This window comes from Centropristis striata, chromosome 7, assembly GCF_030273125.1.
Source record: "Centropristis striata isolate RG_2023a ecotype Rhode Island chromosome 7, C.striata_1.0, whole genome shotgun sequence".
NCBI classification, from domain to species: Eukaryota; Metazoa; Chordata; class Actinopteri; order Perciformes; family Serranidae; genus Centropristis; species Centropristis striata.
Genome location: NC_081523.1, coordinates 21,222,863 through 21,245,284, shown reverse-complemented (window position 1 = coordinate 21,245,284; position 22,422 = coordinate 21,222,863). Strand labels below are relative to the sequence as shown.

Sequence of the window (22,422 nt, the reverse complement as noted above, 5' to 3'; positions counted from 1 at the left end):
GGTGATGCCTGGGAAACAGTGGTATCTTATCAGCACGAATCAATGAACAAATTATTTTTTTTTAAATGTGTGTTAATAGTTTTTATGTTTAGTGTTATAAATATTATGTTCCCCTAAGTCCGGGGAACGGGCAGGATATATGACCCTGAACCCTGCACAAATAGCGGCCATGACCCTCCACAGTGAGTGTCTATTCTCATCCTGAACCTTCCAGCGGGTTGTTTACTGAAAGAGGCACTAGATCCAAATATTGACTGTCCCCAACTCCCCCTGTTTAATTCAATCAATCTCTGCTAGTCCAGCAGCACACTCCACATGACAGAAAAGGCAACAAGACAACATTCAGAGCAGATAAAATGGTGCTGAGGAAAAAGTGAGAAAACAAGAGTTGAATGTGAGAAACAGACAGGGAGAAAGAGTGGGACACAGAGACAGGCAGAAGAAGAGGTTAATGAGGCAATCAGGAGAAATAGAGAACTGAATGATTAAGCGAGTGCAGAGAAGGAGAGAGAAAATTAGAGAGGAGGAGAGCAGGAGGAGCAGTTATCCTTTTACACTTCAATTAATATGAGAGTGGATGAGACTGCTCTCTTAACAGGATTGGTTTTGGAAGCTTTTGCTGGTCATGTTTCCCCAGCTGGACCAAGAATAGAGGCCAAATCAACACATGCTCAAATAAATCTACTAACAAGTCACATCTGTTGAGAAAAAAAAAGTTGTATGACTAAATTCAAACAGAAAATTGATGAATAACATATCTTTTTAATTTGTCTGGAACTGGAAACCAGGCTACCGATACTTGAGCTCAAACCGAAGTGGTTTTAATGTGTCTAGACATTTTTTTCATTATTCATGAATTACACTGTAAGCATTATTCATAGCCACTTACATACCTCTCCATGCCGGGAAAGGTAATCAGCAGCATTCGCAGGAAATCCTGTCAAAAAGAAAGAACAAAAAAAAGACAGGCAGAATTGGAGGCATTTAGGGAGGTGTGGGAGGAAGAAAAAAACGAAAGAGAAAGGCATACCTGATCTTAAGTCAGGAGTGCAAGGTTAAACAGTGTTTATGTTACATCCATTATTTAGGGAAGACTCACCCTGCCACTGAAGAAACAGGAGCCAGGTGGAACATATCACACACACACACACACACACACACACACACACACACACACACAAATGTACAGACTTCCAGGTGTGATCACTCAGTTTCACGGCCCCAACAGAATAAACATATGTGGCTGAGCTGATGTACGGCCATCAATTTGAAATGCTGCTGGAGCATTTTCAACTATTGTAACACAGTGGCAATGAAGCTTACATAAGCCTCCAATTAATTTATGGAAATAACATTGGGCCTCAGAGACAGGTCATATTAAAACCGTTCAAATCTGAGCACAGATTTTATTAACAGCCTCCCCAGTAGCTGCAAGTCAACCACAAAATTCTCCATTAGGTTAATCAAGTTTTCTAAACTACAGCCTCACCTGAGACAAAATGAGTTGCCCATGGTATTTCTTCACAAATAATCTGAAGAAGGTGATGAATTGTTTCTCTCCCACTTGACTCGCCAAGAACCTGAGGAGGAAATAACCCTGTACCAAGGACAAGACAAATAAAACATGATCCTTTAAAGTCGATAGGGAAACTTTGCAGCACTATCTGTAGTCATTACAAGTAGAGCATGTGGGATACTGGATTTTTGAAGAAAAGATAAATCAGCCGATATTCTTGCATAACATGTAATATTACAGTTACACCCCTATATATGTTCAAATGTATAGGCAGAATGGGTGAAATAGGTTGTTTTGTTTGCTGTTTTATGCTCCAAAACTGTATTAAACTGTATAACACCACACTTGGAGGTAGGCGGCGGCAAAGGAGGACAGACGTATATGGTTTTTTTTTTTTTTATCAATCTATCCATCTATCAAAAATGTACTCCTTAGCAGGCCTGGAATTTTAGGGGCAAGGCCACTTGGCCTTTAGTGTTGTCAATTTTTTGAGGGCACAAAGGCCAAAAGCCAGGGCACAAAGGCCATAAAATAAAACAATGATTTTAAGTCCACTTCCATATTGAATTTAATTTAAGGACTAGTAATGTCGCTTCTGAGGAAGATTGGAGTCTCAGTCGAAACTGTCAAGCAGGTAAAGAAACATCTCCTTGTAAAATGCATCAATCTCGTGCACTTTGAGAGCTAAATGAGAGCAAACACCTCACATAACATTTTTCACAGTCAGAAAATACTGTATTATAGAATCTTTGTTATCCTACTGTATCATGTTTAATTGCTGCCAAAAAAAAGCCCAAATTTGGTGCCTCTCACACATTCTAATGCCACTATTCCATCATATACACTGATCTTAATCATTGCATATTTTAAGAATTTTTTTAAAGGAGAATAAAGTTTCTTGTATATTTTATTTAAGGCAACTTATTTTGACAGTCTTCTTGTAAATTCTGTGGTCGATTCTGTTAACACACTGGGCTCTTATTTTGAAAGTTGCATGCGTTTAGCGACAGGAAGCTATTCAAAACAGTTAGTCACAGTTTAGTGTGATAAAAACAACTTTAACTGTTAGCAAATGTTAGGTCGTGGCTACCGAAAGGCATATACAACAGTATGTTTGGACCTTTTGGACCTCTGACGGCCCGGACAGGTTGATAGTATTTAAGTCGGCGCACATGCAGACAGTGAGACACGGATTGATCATGTGGGGACGAGGAGAACCGAGAGATGGGTCAGGGTTTTGACTGACTGACGGGTGACACACTGCTGAGCAGAACACAACACAAATTAACTTTATATTATAAATCATGTAAAAATACTTTCAGTAGCTTGAAATGTGACGTTAGCGCAGCACATTAGACTCTGGCGGGACAGATTAGAGTGCGTTTGATGAAGTCTCCTTGCTTGGCCCGTGATAGATTAGTGTTGAACTGTCATTATAGCCCGTCCGAGCGGTTCATGCCAGGCTCGAATCAAACCCACCACTGATGATGAATGTCATCAAAAGATGCTTTTTTCTCAAAAGACGCAGGTGTCAAAGCTGTGTTGACAGGAAAGAGTCAGACTAGAAAACCGCAAAACCAACTGGGGCAGTGTGGGCGGGGCATCAAGCCCATCGTGGCCTCAGGGCAGATATGTTTTTTAAGGGTACGAGGCCATGGCCCTCGTGAAATTCCTGCCCTGCTCCTTAGTGTTTGTACTGTGTCTTTTAAGAATGTTATGTTGACAATTATTATTTTTGTGCTGGTTTACAGCTTTGACCATCAGTGTGGCGGCTGGTACATTTCTTGATGTCAGCTATATTTTTGCTAAAGTGACTTTAAGCTCTTTTCCCCTGTGTTGAATGATATTATAGGGTTGACATCACTAAGAGCAGCTTTTTGTCTCTTGCCAGAGGATTTTAAGTTGAATCACGCTCTGCTGTACAAACTATGTGACGACACCATTTCTAAATTAGATGAGGCAAATGTTAAAGGCGCTAAAACAAAAACAAAAAAAACATCAATTAAAATGAGTTAATTTAAGAGGATGTAAGTCTCTGTATTGTTTGACTCTGATTAAGACATTCCTGACATCTTAACTTCTATATTTTATTTTCTAATAAAAAATATTTTTCGCCTCAATTCCATGGGCTCCGGTAGACTTTGGACCTTAAGTATCTCCTCCAACCACTTCTCATCTACTCGAGCATATAATTTTTGTTATATTCTGTAAAAACATCCAATGAAGAGTATGGAACCAAGGACGGACTAGGCTTTTGTTTAAAGTTTCTTTTGTTCTATAGTCCTGTGATTTATTTTTTCCTTTCCCTTCCTTCCTTTCTTTCCCACATTTATCTCACCTTGAGGTAGTGGACTTGCATGAAGGTTTTGTCAGGGTTGAGAGCATGTTTAACCGTGGAGGAGCCTGACTCGCTGACCTGACCAGTGTTCTCCATGTTCGGTCTGCAGAAGGACAAATAGAGCGAAGAAACAAAAACACACACAGAGATAAGGCAGGTAAGGAAATGGGAACACACAGACAAAGATGTTCAACACCCACAGTCAACAGCATGTTGCACAGAAAATGACCCAAGCAGAAAAGCAAAGAATGGATTTTGAAAACCTGAGAGTTTTTATTTTATCCACACTCCATTTCAGTAGCAGGAAACCTCAATTTCTACAGAGCAAGAAAACACTGTCAGCGATACTAAATCCAGCCAGTCCTTTTCAATGGCGAACACATTGCCAAGTTGCCACACTTTGCCCGAGGCAGGCTGGAAATCAAGCTGCAGATTTATAATAGCATGCTATACTGTTTATATGACCTCACAGTGCTGCGCTCTGACTTTACTGCCCATGACTCACTCAGCGAACATATAACACTTCTACAAAAAAGCAACCCCGTCTAGAGGCACAAAAGAGGCATGCTCTAGGTTTTGCTTTCCCTGTCACACTGATACAAATCATCCCTTCAACCTCCATAAACCACCAATAAAAGCCAAACAAACACAGCGCTGACGTGGGATGCTGTGCAATGATAGTTTCAGTTAGGCGGTATCGATCAGGCTGAGCAGATTAACTCAGTGTGCCAATAGGAAGGCCTTGAAGGATCACCCTCCTGCCAAGTCGATACACCAGGCGCCTGGCCCACCAATCAATACACCCTTCATCACTGGCTAGCTCTTTTCCACAGGAACACTTCATGGCAGGACCAGACACACATAAACAAACATGTGAACAGGGAGAGCAAAAACACACGTTCAAAAATCTTAATCACACTGATTCATGTGTGATGTAAAACCTCTTATCTAGGGGCTACAACTTGGTCAAACATTGGATCTATTTGAGTCTTTGTTCAGGCATGCTGAGCGGAAGAGCAAGGACAGGGGGGTGATGAAGTAGATTAGGGTTGAAGACAAGAAGAGGAGGAGGAGGTGTGGGAGAAATCGAGGACAGGAGATAGACAGGGAATATTTGGTTTTGTCAGTGGACTGAGAGAGGCAGTCATCAACTTCCTGTAATTTCTAAATTTGACTGGACACTCTCCAAAGAACTTGCATTATGAAAATGAGGCTGTGTTCCTCATGAACACATGTGCACATGTCATCTATCATGAAAATCTATTTTGGAAGCATCCTAGTAACGATCCTCAGTGTCTGTACATTGAAAGCTGCCTACAATAAGATGAGCCATACCAGTGGTGGACTCTGGCGTACGTAGAAGGGTTTCAAGCGTGTAAGACAGCCTATATGACACTGCATCATGATTTCTCCATATAAAGGGCACCGTAGAGGGCACATTTTTACATCTTATTGACTGGAAGGTCACTCTAGAGGTCATTTTGTTATGTTTTATCCACCATGGGAGCATCAAAGTGGGCAGTTTTGCAGCGTTTTGTTTTTTTCAAACATGGGGCTTAGGGAGCCCCCTTCACCTCCACCAGTGAGCGAGACAGTGGTCATATGGATTAACAGTCAAACAAATTTATAAAACATAGTCAAAACATGAACTATAAAATACATTTATTGTCTTAAATGTGTCTTTTACTTAATAAATCATGGCCACAGCATCTCCGTTTTTTATCATAGTTTTTTTTTTTAACTGGCTCTCTGTCCAGTTTCCTGCCTGTAGTGCCCATGTCTGTCTGTTACTGCTGATAAGATGAAATACACTTTTTTGGAGACAGCAGGACATGCTGTATCCCTGGGAAATTTTATGAGTGTGTGTGTCAAACAGAGTGGTACAGAGAGAAAGAGGGACTGGGGCAAGAGACAAAAACAATGACAGAACATGTATTTCCAGATGAGAAAATGTGTCCGTTTCCTGCGTCAGAGATACCGGCAGCACAGTGCAGAGAGGAAAAGTGTTGATCCATCACTGCCGTATTAGACAAAGGAACTCCACCCTTCCCACTGTCCAGACCAGGGATGTATGGATGTGTAAATCTCTGTCTTTGGCCGTCTCTCTTTGTCAGAGATGATTTACTATAGCTTTAAGAGGAATCGCTGCTCGCTGCCTTGGAGAATCACACAATAGCTCAATGTATTGCAGAATAAACGGTGCTCTTATCTGACTCGTAGGCCATGTGTGTGAGACGGAGGGTGTTAGTCTCTGTGTGTGTATGTGTGTAGCCATGCATATACCTGGGTGTGTCTGAGATTGAGAGAGAAAAAGAGTGGGAGGAAATCAGGAGCTATTACTGACAGAACTTAATGTAAAACGCACACGCACACGCACACGCACACACACACACACACACACACACACACACACACACACACACACAGAGGTTTATAGCTCCGCGAGCCATATCCTGACAAATTACACTGGGTTGACTGTGGAAACCGGATAAGGTAGAGCAGTGCTCCCAGCAGCCCAGTGAATCAGCAGGGAGAATGGCGTCTGGCCCAGGCTGCCCTAAATATAACTCATCTGAAATGGACTGATAAACACTGGCCACTGGGGCCCCTGCTGGATCAGGGGGTGTCGATTGTGACCCACTGAACTCAGAAAAGCACAATCTGCCATTTAGCCTTTATGTGTGTGTGTGTGTTTGTGTGTATACTGGCGGGGTTTAGCATATCTCTCTGTGCATCCCATTGCACTCTCTTTCACTTCACCAGTCCTCTCTGACATTTCTCAGTGCATCGTGACAACCAGTTTGTGTTTATTGCCCTCACCAAGGAGGTCATGTTTTCAGTGCGATTTATCTGGCTGTCAGCAGGATTACGGCAAAACTACAGGCCTGATTTGTATGGAACTTGGTGGAAGGGTGTAGCATGGTGCCAGGGAAGGATTTTGGAGAGGATATGAATCACAAGACAAATACACAAATACATTTTTAAAAATATATTTTTTGGGCATTTTGTAGCTTTATTGACAGTAGAGATATTTAGAGTGAAAGGGGGAGACAGAGGGGAAGACATGCGGGAAAGGTCTCCGAGCCGGACTCGAACCTGGGCCACCCACTGGGCCTCTGTGGTATGCGCTCTACCAGGTGTGCCACCAGGAACGCCCCCACAAATACATTTTTGGCAGCAGAATAATCTGAAAAAATTGTTCCTGCTCATATTCCTAGAAACATTTGTCAATGTGTTGTTTAAAGATCTTAAGCAATAACATTTAAATAAGACAAAATAAAAATAAGGTATGACTTCCCAAATAGAGAAATGGGAACATCCGAGGAGCATGTCAATGCACCATTGGCCTTGGAGGAGGTCTGCACTCTCCGAGTGCCATTCTAGTTCATATTATGTTTCTCCATAGTTGTAATGCTAAGCAGTGGAGCCACATCAGGACTTGGACATGCAGCCAGTCTAGCCCACATCAAAAAGTAGCATGGCCTGTTCCCAACATTTGAGTCTTAGTTACTTCTGACCTTCCAGTGTCCCTCGAGTTTAACATGGTTGAAATAACAATGATGTGATCAGAGTTTTTCTGAAGCATTATCATATAAATCATGATATGGAAAGCATATGCCAAATCACATTATATAACTGAATGAACACCAGAAACAGGCAATATCAGCCCTCCTTGAACTGAGATGGGGTTACAGTATCTCTTCCACAGACCATGAGATGTGGTTAGCCAACCTGAAAATTCAGATTTTTTTGTTAAATACTGGTCTCAAGGTCAAGACAGATCTTATGAAGTTACTATTACATTAGACAAAAACTGATTTTGTTAGTTTTTCTTTTCTATTTGCTTCACAACATAAATTTGGACAACAAAATGTCGAAATGTTTTATTTTACAGTTGTGTAGTTCTGTAGTCATTTCCTGATCATTTCCTGAGGGGGACTAACGGACATTATGTCTGATCTAAACCTTGAAAAGATGCGCTACTGTAGTTCAAAAGAAGCTTCAAAGGTGTTGGGAAATTTCCTGAAATGCATTCTCTCTTTTTGTCTTCGTTCTTTCTGCCAATTTCTGTCAGTAATATAATCTGTACAAGTTTATCAATTTAAAACTATTTTTTTCCCATGTTTCCTCCAAATATAAGAGCTGGCTTCCAAAACCTTCTTGTATTAGCCTTTTATTAAAAGTACCATCCAATATATTGGGTGGGGGAAGATTTGGACAAGATTGCATGCTGTGATCCTTTATCATGGATGTACTCTGTTAAATTGATATATCTGTTGTACAGTTTATTGTACAGTTTGTACAGTTTACAGATCTCTTGCGGAGCTTATTCATTTGTTGAAAATTCAATAAAAATATTATTGAGAACTATGTAAATTAGTACTAAACTTAGGGGAAATAGAAATTTCCTTGAAAGGACAGCTCCAGTTGAGTAAAAAATCAAATCTGTCATCATTCATTTATTATTTGCAGCTTTATTCTTCATATGTGTATGTATTATATGCTTGCCTGCAGGCACTTTTGCAAGTTCAGCTGGTGTGTTGTGCACTGTAAGACTCTCTAGGTTACACAGCAATTAATTGGATATAATTGAACACTGACTCTATTTTCCCTATAATGAGTACCAAATTACATAGTTTTTAAATGAAGCCTATTGGAAATTATTCAAAAAAGTACAAACCCTCAAGATAAGTTGTCAGGGCAAATTGATGCTCTAAAAGAGTAAAAGCAGAGTAAAAGCTTTCAATGACTCACAGACTGTTTGCATTCAGTCATTAGGATAATGTGTGAGCAGGGTTCCTTTATGCTCAACATGCTTTACCACGAGATGTGAGGTTGAAGCAATGGCTTTTTCATGGGTGCCACTTTAGCAATTACTTGTATTTCCAATACTAATGTGCTTCTGTGCAACATAGTCAGTCATAATGTATGCATCCATGCGTATGGGCATGCATGTCTGTGTGTAGAGTTCATGTGTTGTTTGCATTTTTCCAATGTTAGTTTTGTGTTGTTGAATTAACCCCGTCAGGTGCAGAGAAACCTAATCCTGATCCTCCTAATCACCCGTGTGTCTGCCTCATAGGGGAACACCCTGATACGCTGTGAGACAGACACAACTCTCAAGTGCATGTTTAACCCTTTCACTCACACACAGCTACCAGTTGATAAGACACAATAATTCATTCTACAATGTTTAGGCTGCCCAGAAATGACTTCATTCTGCAGAACACACACTGCAGGCTATCAGCAGTTCAGTACGTAAAGAGTTACATATTTCGAAATATAGTCCCCCTTTAAACACATGAGGACAGTGATAGAAAGTAACAAATTAGTAAAATCACTATTCCTAATGCTGAAGCTTTTCACTAACACAGACTACATTGATTGGAACTCTGAACACTATTAATTTATAAGTGTTTCCATTGTGCGATGACAACACATTATTAGTGAAGTGACATAGTTAGAAGTTAGTGCCTAGCAGAAGTGCCGTGAAATCAATAGCACATTGATTTGCTGTCACGCTCTGTACGGTCTCTTACAAGCGTGAATGTCAATAGCACACTAAGCTACAAGTGTCATCTCCAGCAAAGAGGCCTTTTTTTGTTCAAAAGGAAGAGCTACAATATGAAAGTCACAATGCTAACAAGTGCATTTCCATCCTTAAATGGTTAACTCCAGGCTGGAGTTCACACCTTAAATCCCCTGATGACACTGTGCTTCCACCCTGGATAAAACAAACAGGGTGTGGGTCCCACATTGTCAGGATCAGATGAAGAGTTTGTGTGTACTTGCTGTGCTTGTGTGCAGAGCTTTTCTAAGACATGACAGTACACCTGGATATACTTGCCACACCTGCCACACCTGTATCCCTGGAATGCCTATACCTCACACTCACGTGTGCGTCTGCACGTGCAGACACTAACAAAAGCTGGGAATACTTTACTTAAAACTAGAATTACCGCCTCACAGTTGTATGCCTCCCCTAACCAGTTAAGTCTCAGTTTATATCCTACTCTGTCCAGACTCGTATAAAATATGTAGTAAAGACTTTGAAAGAATTCAATAAAAGGTATTAACTGTATTTTTTAGACATATACGATTCCAGTAAAAAAAAATTCTAGTGAAAAACATGCTGTCTTCACTTAGAGACTATTTTTACAGAGAGGAGAGAACTGATAGAGAGCTTCATCACATGGTGCAAAAAACACCTGAAACTTAATATCAGAAAAACCAATGAGCCTGTCGTGAACGACCAGAGGAACAGGTTAGAACACAAGCCGTTGCCATGACAGTATACAATGCTATAAATGTGGATTTTGCTACAAAGTAGCTAGAAATTCTAATTGTGGATGCTGCACACACATCTTCAACCCAGCAGCAGCACAGGAGAGCTATACAATCGCCACAGTTTCAAGGTGGAGATTAGTATCTCACCAAATGTGAAAATATGGTCAAATCTCCGCTTCTTTTTCCGCAGAACATTTAGTCTGACTCAACAGATGTAGATTGTCAGGATAAGCCTGGCAGTGGATGCCTATTTCAGACAGAATTCTCCCTCCCCTTCTGCTATTGCTGCTATCTATTTAGCAGGGGCACCATTGCTGCATAGTCAAAAATGTTTTTGTAACGTCACAGTGACCTTGACCTTTGACCATCATAATCGCATCAGTCCATCCATGCGTACAAGTGGACTTTTGTGCCAAATTTGAAGAAATTCCCCCCACGGGAATATTGTGTTTACGAGGATGGGACAGATGTACAGACAACGTGAAAACATAATGCCTAGAGCCACGGCTGTTGTCGCTGCAGAGGCATTAAAAGTAGACTGTATAAAATGGAGGATTAAGTGAAGACAACTGCAACTTATTTCAACATTCCTCTCCTGGTGTGAGAAAAAGAGTATCTGAAGCACTGATATCAGAGTAGCATAATTAAGTAGTTACACTGGCAGCTGTAGGAAGATACTGCCTCCTCTGTGTGTGTTGAACCCAAGGCTGTTAAATAAACTTCCACTGAAACTAACAGTAGGGAAGACGATCAGTTTGTGCTCTGCATGCTTATTGAAGGTGCTGTTGCACTTTTCTCAATGAGTTATTTCCTTTACACTAGCAACAATGGTATGATCATTTAAACAGATGTATTTGTCCAAAAAACACTCACCTGAGGATTTGAAGTGCTTCCTCCGAGTTCTGCAACTCATCAGAGAGCCGTCTCCACCTCAGCAGTGCCTTCAGGTCAGACTGTTCTGCTGCCTCTTGGAAGGAGAGCTGGAGGGAGAGATGTAGAGAGTCGTAAAAATGTGAGGGCAAGGGTTACAGTACAGCAAAGAAATTAAGGAGCAGGGAAATTAATTATGGGGAATTTAATCAGCAAAAACAAAAAGAAACTTATTAAATTAAAGTCAAATGCACGATCATATCATGATAAAAGCAGCACTTCCCACTACTTTTGTCACTGTGTCTTACAAATTTTGGCAGCAGTAACAGTTCTGCTACAATCCAGCCAAGCATATATCATAAAGGTGACATGGCTTAGCAGCGCAGACACAAAGAAAACATTTGTGTAACTCTAGATGGTGTGGGAAAGCAAGTAGGAGGATTAAATCTGTATGAACATCAGCTCCCAGATCAGAGCTGAAGTTAGTGTTGCAAGCAAGGGATTCATACCAATGATCCACCCTCGTCCTTTGTGCTGTTGTTTTCTTTTTCTTCCCCACAGGTATCCTTAAACAACCTTCTAAAGACCTTAATTAGAAGGACGTCTGAAGCTAGAAAGTACACAATCTTCAAACTGTTTTATTTTCTTTGATCTATGATCTATTTTTTTTTTTTCAAATTTCCACTTTTCTGTGGAGCAGGTGGCTCCCCAGAAACTACTTCTTTTTACAACTCAGCTTAGTCTTCTCAGGTTTTAGTGGGTGAGAAGGTGCGGATTTGAGTTTATTTTGTGGTTGACCCAAGAACTTTTTTACCCTTCTGGCAAACTCCAAGGACCGTTCAGTTTCTAGTTTGCGTTCTTTTTTTCACATTGGGAATTGAATTGACGTCTTTTACGCAGTTTCCTTGTGTGCTTCATGTATGGTTTTACGACAGTAATGTAATGCCCAACTCTACTTTAAGTGCATCACAGCCACAGCAGTAAAATTTGGAAATCCTGGCACATACAGTGTAGAAATGGAAAGTTAAAATGTCAGCCTGTGTTTCCCTTATTGTTGCATTTTACCTATTGTTATGAAGGTGCTGGATCAGAGGTACTTTTAGACAATGAAAAGAAATAAATGAACCACATTAACATCACAAACAATAACTAATGGCATTTTCAGACCTGCAGTGACTTAAATTAACAAAATATTCAGGTCCAGCCAACGAACAACCTCTTAAGGGCCATAAGTGAAAAAAAAGTATTCTTTCTAATGGCCTGCAGGGGGTGACTCCACTGGTTGCAAAAAGAAGTCTGACTGTTTGGAAGTCAATGAGAAAATGAGCCTACTTCTCAGTTGATTTATTACCTCAGAAAACATTTTCCTGATAAGTTTATGGTATCAATTGCTAGTTTTAAGTCTTAGACAGGACATAGACAATAAACAGCTGTCGTAATCAATCATCAGACAGTGATTGTACTGTACTTGTTGTGCTTGGGCCCAGATAATGTCCTCCAGGTAGGTTGCAAAGCCCTCGCTGATCCATTCCTCAGTCCAGTCTCTGGCTCCGATAACCAGGCCAAACCAGGAGTGGGCAATCTCATGGCATATCCTGGACCCACACAGAGACAGGCTGTTCTCTCCAGAACCTGGACTCCCAGCACACAACACGCTCTGGGACAGGAAAATTATATGGGGGCTGGGGAAGACAAATGACAGAAATACAGAGGCCAGAAATAAATTACAAAAGGGAGGGAGACCGTGAGAAATAAGTGAACAAGGATTAAAGGATTGGAAAATAAAGATGCTTTATGATCATTGGGGTTCAGGAAGTAAGAAAAGGCAAGAAAATACAAAGAAGACAGCAAGAGGTAACTGTGAGAGAAAAAAGTATACTGTACCACCCTTTGAAAAGATCAAAGAGTTTCTGAGGTAATGCTCCACACCTATGATTACAGAAATGGCCCAAACATGCCATGCACAGTAAGAAACAACATGTGTGCGTATTAATGAGTATGGGAGTCACTCACTGCCCATCCCTTTCTCCATTTTCTACTTTATAATTAGCAAAGGGCAGCTTACTCATCAAGTGTTCTTGCCAAACCTAACTGGCCTGTGCAAACATCTAGCAAGAACATCATGTTCCCTGGACTAAAATTGTCAACCAACAATGGGTCGACAAAACTAAATAAGTAAAATAAGCACTTGTGAGAGGTTTTTCCCAACTGTTGTAGAATCATCAAGTCAGGGTGGTTTTATAACTCCCACTCCTCCCCTTTCACTTTGTTTTTCAATGTGACTTCAAGGAAATGCTGCAAATTTTAGTTTTAAAGAGGGGTTTTTACAATAAAAGATAATTATAAACCAAATCCTTACGCATCGAAGAACTTTATGGAGATTAAAAAACCTACTGAGAACAAAGCTTTACATGTGACTACAATATATTTAGTAAATAATAAAAATCTGTAAATATTAACTTTTAGACTGAATTTTAGCTAAGGTACATGTGTAAATATAGCAACTGGTGTTAGCCTCTGTGCACTCTTGTGAAAAGATACTATGAATGCAATATTCACATGCCTAAATACACAGAACCTAAAAGTGTTTTTTGTAATGCAAAAGATAAGAGGCTATTTCTGCTTGTATAAAGGAATAACATAAACAGTGCCTGAGTATGTGTGTGTGTCTTACTCCACAACAATTCAAAAGTCTCATTAAGCTTTTCAGCCAATAACAGCAGTTTATCAAAGCTCTGAGCCAACCACAATTGAAGAGGAAATAACAAGGCAGTGAGCAGCTAAATTCCAATATAATAGTTAGCAAATGTGAGTTGGTAAATACTGTTCTATATAGATAATGTGTTCCCCTAATGTCCATTTTGGATATCTGTTTAAAAAAAGGCAAAGTTAGGATTGTGGTTTTACCCTCAACTTTTCCTTTCTTCTCAATCAAGGAAGTACATTTTAGGTTTGACAAGGGTTTGGAAAGTAAACGATTGTTGCCAACAGAGAAAACTGAGCTGCTGAAAAAGGACTGGCACAGGCCACACCTCATCATGGTACAAGTATATAGCTTAGAGTTTGCTGATAAAGTCGGAGTGTAGAAAAAAGTAAAACCTCTTTAAGAAATTATGCAACATGTTGAAGGTTGTGTTTTCTAAAAAGAACTATTAAAAACATGCAAAAGCTATAGTTGAGTCAAGTATTTGGGATTCTTTCAGCTTTTTTCCACAAGAACTATATCCACAAAAACACATTGAAAAGACTAAGAACCTACAGCCGTGCTAGCAATTCTAAATGTTAACATATGTTAACATATAAAATATGTTTAGCAAGTTCAGTATAACGTTTATGTTTGACATCTTAGTGCAGCATGCTAGAAATTGCTCATTAGCACTAAAATAATGGGAATGCCACTAGTTCTGCAGGTATGTAGTCATAAACCAGAGTATAAAATGAAGAGGACGTTTGACCTGATGATGGCACAACATGAAAAGTTAAGGGACCACCAAAAGTTAATAATTTGTCTTGAGGCTAAAACACAGTATGTATACTAAATTCCATGGGAATTAATCCAATAGTTGAAATTTTTCATTAAAAAATGCTTAAAACATGTTTAGAAAAACTTGGGGTGGACTAATGGGTTTAACAAACATGTTACTTTCACCCAGGAAAGAGCTGTTTATGTCTTGTGTGAAACCAAAAGTCAATCTTGACCAACACTGCAACACTAACAGCATGACTCAAGGGATAACTAAGTAAAATTTGCAATTTTAAACCACCGTCAGTGTGAACTACATCCAGAGAACTACAGTCGGAGACTTTCATAATGCAGATTCTCAGCTTCACATGACACTGGAACAAAGCACATGTGACTTTTAACCATGAGACAGCACCAGTAAAACAGGACCAGTTGGAGTGCTCTATCAAAGCCAAGGTCATGGCTGAAGACTTTTTTGGAGCATTCTTTACTTGTGTCTTATGTAATGGGCTCTGGGTGCCCCGAGGGGCTTAGGGCCGGCTGTGCGTGAGAGGCAAGCTATTCTTCAATAGAAGAATGAGTGAGGGGTCACAGAGGTGCTAATGAATGGTCTCTCTCTCTCCTGGCCCATATAACAACACCGGATTGTCTGGCGTTCCTTTCACACTCTCTAGATCTTAAGTGTCCCAGCCACCATTGACCTGACATTGGTGGGAGAATTTATGGCAAACTGCAGGTCCTTCCTGAAAAGTATCTTTCAAAGGGTCATACCACGCTACAACTGTGTCAAATATGTTAAAGATGCCTCTACATCACAAAAGAAAGGTCTTTATTTCTGTATTTTACTTCATGTTAGTCAGCAATGTCATATATAATATTATAAATATATACTGTATATAATACATATTAAAGGGAAATGTTGAAATTTCAACATTTTCTTCATCTATCTCAGTAAGATATACTGTATAGTGTGAGATGTATAGTGTTAGCTGTGTTGCATAATACTGCTTAAATACTTGTTTTTTCTCCTAGCTTGAATGCAAACTAAAGACATTTTCAAAAGCAAGAAAGGCATCCAAAGGCAGAGGGATTTTCTGACTTTTCAGTGAACATTTGACAGTGCTTTGGCTGACTCAGATATTCTGCCAGAGAGAGGCCGAGGTTGCAGCTGTGGCGGGGAGGATATGGTCGGCAGGGACCCTCCAGAACATGGGTTGCTGAGAGAGAACACCGGCTGGTGATGCCTTTGCTCAAATTGCCCTCCAATGCCAACAGAAGCTAAACCACTCTGCTGTAATGAGTGTCAGTGTGCTCAGTTTTTGTAGGACACTGTCACCTATGACATCCCAGAGAGCCTTGCTATGCATGAAAGTTTTTTTCTCAACTGAGCAGAGGTGTGCTGGAGGGAAATATAAACATCAGCTATGTCATTTTATTTTGTTAATTTAATGGTCTGTCTCCGAAGATGGAGTGAGAGTCGTTAACTAGCTGCTGCTCATGCAGGTAGAGAGACAATGGGGTAAAGCATGTAGCATATTTTCAAATCTCTCTCTGCGAATTAAGGATTTATTTCAACCGAACCAGAGTTGGTGATTGTTGAAGCAGTGGAACGACTTAGCAAGATGGTTCCTGAAGTGTGTTTTTAAATGAGTTCAGGAGGTACTTAAGCTCGTCTTAGTTTGGTGGAAGAGAGAAACTTTTATTTAGAAGCAGTTATATATTCTATTTAGATGTAAGAATATTTACTTTCTTGACATTTTGAGAGCATATTTTACTTATTTATTTGACTAAAAGGCTAAGTGGCAAATTTGCCACTCATGTGCAATGCATCCTGGTTCCAGAAATTCATTTCCTGTCATTACAGCACACACTAAGGGATATAATGCATAAGTTGACTATATTTACCATGAACACTGATTGAACATCCACATACAAGGTGGTGCATTTTCCCTTGACCTTCATGTTGTTTGTACACAATATAGTGTATATAAAAAGTCATGTACTGGTTCTGCTTCCAGTTGTTGAGACACAGTCGCAACAAATTCTTCACCTGTTGAAATGACAGTCTATTCCCACAGCCATAATAGTCCACATAATGCTGCTATTGATTTATTATAGTAAGCTGTAAAATGAGCTGTGCTCATCAAGGAAAGATTAGCATCTTAAAACACCAGATGACAGAGGAGTTATTTTCTTTCCATGCCATAACCTAATTATAGTGACAAGTCAATTATAAAAGAAAACACTGAGTAAAGACATAGGTTAGGCCGGCTCTGCCAGACAATCTATTTTGGAGGAAAACACAATCGGATATCTGAGCAACACAAATACTCTTTATTTCCCAGAGGATTGTTTTATCAGATAGAAGGCAGGCCTTTGCATTCTGTTACTTAGGAACATGTCAACATCATACAAAAGGGTCTTATGGACATCATTTCCTAGACAGCATCTCAAATCTAATCCCATGTTTTTCCTGATTATACAAACAAAAGCTCTCACTGGAGCAGAAGATGCTAACATTAGCCTTATGAGTTTCTTTGTGGCCTAATCTTATTCCCCCACAATTGGATAAGCACGCCTTTGTTGTCAGTTCCAGCAGTGCGTTATATGCGTGCGTCTCTGTGTGTGAGCGAGTGAGTGTGAGACACAAAGACAGCCTTTCAGAGACGGCGCTTGCACATGCTCCTCTGAGGGATGCGGAATCCATCACTACAGTGACAAATAGTGTCATCCCACCATGGTGGGGATGAATAACAACAGCATCTTTCACATTCACTGATACACTGACTGACATTAGTTGACATCAGGGACCTGTCAGGGACACATGCATGAGAAGACTTTCACACACATTCATGCATATGTAGCACCTGCATACACCTTTCATCTCCACTAAAGGTCTGAATCTGCAGTGGGGCTGAATGTTTGTCCATGATTACAAATCAACACTTTTTTGTGCTGTTTTAAAATAAAGTATAAGACATTAATTTGTAAGCAAATACTGTCTTCATTAAACAATGTGCTTCCAAATTCTCTGTTTTGCAAATATGCAAATGTGACTCACAAAAACAAATGATTTACTAAAGCTGCTGATTAAACCAACAATTACAATCAATCAAGCATCAAGTGATAAAACGGCAACTCTCAGAAACTGTGGAAACATTACAAATATTCAGCTTCCTTCGCTCGACATCTTTGCATTGCACACTTGTTGACAAAACATTTGCAAAGTGAACATTTTCTGATTATTTTTTTGTGCTTGCCACCAGAATTATAATGATGGTTTTACTCATAATTGATTGATTTGTTTTTCTTCTTTAGCTGTTTATATAAGATATATTTTTTACTTCCAGTGTCCATGGTTATTAAAGCAACACTTAACAATTTCTTTATCTGAGCAAATGAGATATTATGGTGCTCCTCAGATGCTTTTTACAAATAACATGAGAGGCTTTTCAGTAAATCATATCCATAAATTCTATGAATGGACGTGGTTTTCATGACATCACCCACAGGTTTCTAAGAGGCCAAAATTAAGACGAATGAAGCCAAACACACCAACTGTAAGGACAAACCTGTCACTCAAAGTGGCAATGCCCTTAATTAAGCATAACTTTAAGCCATAATATAAAGGGGTGAGTTGTATGTACCATGAAGGGTGGAATAAGCTGTAAAGATGAAAATTTAGCATTTTAGCATTGGAGTCAATGAGGATTGACTTGTTTTTGGAGCTAGTCCCAAGTGGCCATTCAAAGAACTGCAGTTCTTGGCACTTACTTGTTGGCTTCATTATTTTAGCCCAAGAGGTTGCCCCTTGATCACATCACCTCAAAACAGAAGAAACATTCATAAAGTTGTAGACTCTATTGGATGTCCAATTTTTTTTCATTAAGATGACAAATATGACTGAGAATCCATAACAAAAAGGTATGTTATATTTTAAATAAATTAAGGTTAAAAAAAACACTCAAAGTGTTGATATAAATAGAGACAAATCCGATTATTCCTCATTATCTAACATTAAATGATGGGATGTTTAAGATTAGATTAGTTGGTCCTGTCTCGTGTCTGTTTTGATGTTTGTGATCTCTGCTTGTTTTTAAATGGACTGCTACAGCTGTGCAACACATTGCAATAAAGATTTACTCTCTACTCTTCACTTCTTTGTCATGTTGTTCTGAATATATTAAAGAAATTTAATTCAATTTAATGTGATTTATTGGATGCCAAACATATATTTTTTCTGCTGTTAATTAAATTTCTTGCTCTTGATTGCCTTCATGTTGTATGTCTTAAGGCCCAGAGAAAACTATGCACGAGTATGCTCAGAAAATACGTGTACAAGCACTTGCGCACAAGCGCTTGGAGGCAAACAAACTATGTTTTATATGTAAAGGCTTACAAACAGTTCTATGAATTCATATCCAGAGGGTGATAAACAAGACTGATCAAGATGAGAGGCTGTCTGCATATAGAATAACAGACAGAAGACCTTAGGTGACCTTTCTGATGGTGCTACCCCATTGGGTCATAATGCACAAAATGAAATACTGATTAAAGCCCTCCTGTGCTTTCTCACACGACAACCTCATGACTCTGAGTCACTGAGGGTGACTTGGCCCTGAGATTCTTAGGTGTGAGCTAGGGCAAGTCTTCAATTTGGTGAGACACAGATTGCAATAGTGTTTCGCTCCTCCATCTCTCCATCCATTATTCATTCCCCATCCATCGTTGCTGGCTGTAGGCCATTTTTTCCCCAGCGGGACACTTCCATGCATAATGCAACAGGGGCCCTATCATAGTCCTGTAATTGACATCCCTAGCCCAGCTAAGCTCATAGCTGGGACACCAGTAAAACAGCCCCATGAGACAGAAGGACAAGGAAAAAGATGATGAGAGCTGAGTTTGCACCATATGTGTAAATGACAGAGAAACAGAGGAAAAAAAGACAAAATTTAACAACATACAGTGAAAGATTTGTAAAAGTAAAAATCTGACAACAGAGAAGAGGGAATTTAGAAAGTGAATGAAAAGAAAATGTGATGGATATTGGGAGAGAGAGAGAGAAGGAGGAAGAGAGAAAAGAGAAAGAGAGCATCCTCTCGTCTGTCACTCTGATGAGTTTTACTCCTTCCCCAAGTGCAGTGTCAACTCCCTGGTGTGATAACTGTTGAACCAGTTCGGCACAGATGCTGTTACAGCATCGCTGGTGGAATTTCACACATTGTTTGTTTGTGTGTTTCTGTATGGGAATGCAGTTATGTGCGCACTTTTAAGACACAATGACAGACAGGTAAGGATATAGAGGAGAGCAGCACAAAAGAAAAGAGTATTGTGATGTTATTTTTTGTGATACTGTATTGATTTTCAAAATCCCTGCATGATGTTGGATGTTACAGAGACTGAAAAATGCAAATGCAGTTCCACTGTTCTGATTGCATAAAAATGTAATATTTTACTCAGATTTCATGAATATGGTTGGGTATATATTTCTTCAAAAATTAGATTTAAAAATCATAATATATTGCCTTGTTTACAGCAATATATTGAAGCATATTGAATCATAACCCCGATATGATATGTATCGTAATGCCAGATTCTTGTCAATACACAGCCCTAGAAAACTAAACTCTGTCTATTCTTTTCTATTCAAGCAAAGGTTGGAGAGCTGGCCTTTCCTAATGTCAGCTTACGGGAAGAAGCTTTGTCTCTTTTCCCTCCCTCTCGGACAAAGTCTGTGGGCTATTTTAGACACAGGAGCCTATTTGACGAAACTCCTACCAGCCTTCGGTCTTTTTTAACAAGTCTGACTTCAAATGTCTGGCATTCCAGGCTGGCTGCAGATCAGCTCTCTGCTCCCAGACGGGGCCCCACAGGGCCAGGCCAAATGCCACTCCATGTAGGGCCTGATCACATGAACGGGGGCCAGGCCGGGGCCCCCGGAGAGCCGCCCCACCCACATACACTGCATCGCATCAGAGACTGAAAATAAATAGCAGAAAAGATATCAGAGGTCATCAGGAACAAGAAGGCGACTCTGCTGCCCAAGACTGGAGAAAATGAGGCTTTGTAGTGCCGGCACATAAGAAATAAGTGGCAGGTTTCAAGGTTAGTCTGTAGTCTCTACTTGTTGTCAAGTGCTTAATCTTGAAAGCCCATTCATGCATATATAGACAGCTGGCTCTAAGCAGGTCAAGATTAATCACACGGAGGGGATCCATGTGGGTCACAGCCTGATGAGGTCAAGAATGTCTGTGTATACACACACAGATATATAGTTATTGCACCTTTATGTATAAGGTGCAGTCATAAGAGAGCACCCACATAAACCAGCAGAGACTCACAGGCATCGACATGCACATCCACGCACACACCCGCATACTTTAAGCAAATCTACTTTGAATCCGTATCAGCTGGGAAGTGATAGCAGATGTCTGATCCATTTGATCTCTGAACAGTAAAACAATCCACAGTGCAGTTTGTTCCATGTTTAGTGCAGAGCCCAAAAACTGATGTCACGCCAGAGGAATGTTCTTGAGTGTGTATGTGTGTGTGTGTGTGTGTTTGTGTGTGTGTGTGTGTGTGTGTGTGTGTGTGTGTGTGTTCAGGATACTGGAGCACAGATTTAAAACAGTATGGACTCTTTTTTTTAATAACAGTGAGATATCTTTCTGTAGTTTAGCTCTATATATGCTCTCTGTGCGTGGCACCCTGGGAAACACTGAATTTCTAAAAACAAATTGTTTGTTGTGTTGTGTTGAAGCTTTCGCTTGTGAGAGCTGTTCAGCAGTTTGTGGTCAGATTAGTTTGTCTGCCCTGAATAGCTTGAGTTTAAGGTCATCCCTCTCCTCAAACTGTTATCAGCGCGGTTAGTCACAGTAGCTTTCAATGGTATAACGTACTTGGGCTCGAGGTACCGATCAAACAGTAGGTGTTTGAATCCCGCTGCCTCTACAGTACCACAAGTTCAGAAGCAGTGGTCAGTTCTTGTTCCTAATGTGGTACAACATAGTCCAACACTACTACTAAACTGAAGCCAATTTACATTTGACAATTGCCTCTCTGGAGGAAATGTCCCACACTGAGCTTCAGCACCCCCTGTCAGAAATATTCTTGGTGGTTAACATTGACATCCCTAGAACTGCCCCACAGACACAAAGTATCACAATCAAAATCCTATATATTAAATGTTTCACAGTCCTATCTTAAAACAATACAATTGCATGGAATTATTACAAAGGGGCGTACACAATGTTTTAATGAGCGCTAATGCGGTGATGCATGAGTTCATCTGGCTACAACAAGCCCCTGTCAGTCAGCCTAAGGGAGATGTCGACATGACATTTATGTGACATAACCCACATTCCTGTATCACCGCAGCTATTTGCATGCAAACCCCATCACTCATCACACAGCACTCAGAACACTCTTTTGGCTTCCACTCGCGCCTCAATGAAAAAGACAGCGCAAATCTATTTTGCAGGATTATAATTTTAGTCATTTTCTTGCCTGTAGGGTAATAAATAGACTAATTTTTCTCTCTCTTATGTAACATGAGAGAATGAGACAGTGAGGAGATGGAAAGTGAGACCGCTCAGTACTGCGGGGCTATATAAGAAGTGTTTGACAGAATGGAAAGATGGATGAAGGCGAGATCGAAGTGAAATTAGCCAGTGAGCAGAGCTGTCTCCAATACAGAGGTTTCAGGCTACCACCTGGCCAGCCTGTCTGCCTGTCAGACAAAAAGCTGCAGCTGACGAATACAGCGTGGGTTGAAGGTGTTTGATGTAAATACTTTTGCAACAACATACATACACAATATCACAATAGTTAATTAAAAAAAAAAATAATAATAAAAAAAATGTAATAATAAATAATAAAAAAAAAAAAAAAAAAAAAAAAAAAATATATATATATATATATATATATATATATATATATATATATATA

The 22,422-nt window shown here is 39.9% G+C and overlaps 1 protein-coding gene across 1 annotated transcript in view; it reads right to left on the bottom strand.

Moving 5' to 3' along the window:
• The window catches only part of aopep (aminopeptidase O (putative)), an 85,805-nt gene that overhangs the window by 46,585 nt on the left and 16,798 nt on the right, over positions 1-22,422 (bottom strand). Inside the window, exons 7-11 of the mRNA XM_059336501.1 lie at positions 12,481-12,694; positions 11,016-11,122; positions 3,855-3,957; positions 1,490-1,597; positions 894-937 (exon numbers count right to left, since the gene is read on the bottom strand). Of these exons, the coding sequence (XP_059192484.1) occupies positions 894-937; positions 1,490-1,597; positions 3,855-3,957; positions 11,016-11,122; positions 12,481-12,694 (576 nt within the window). The remainder of the gene's footprint in view (positions 1-893; positions 938-1,489; positions 1,598-3,854; positions 3,958-11,015; positions 11,123-12,480; positions 12,695-22,422) is intronic.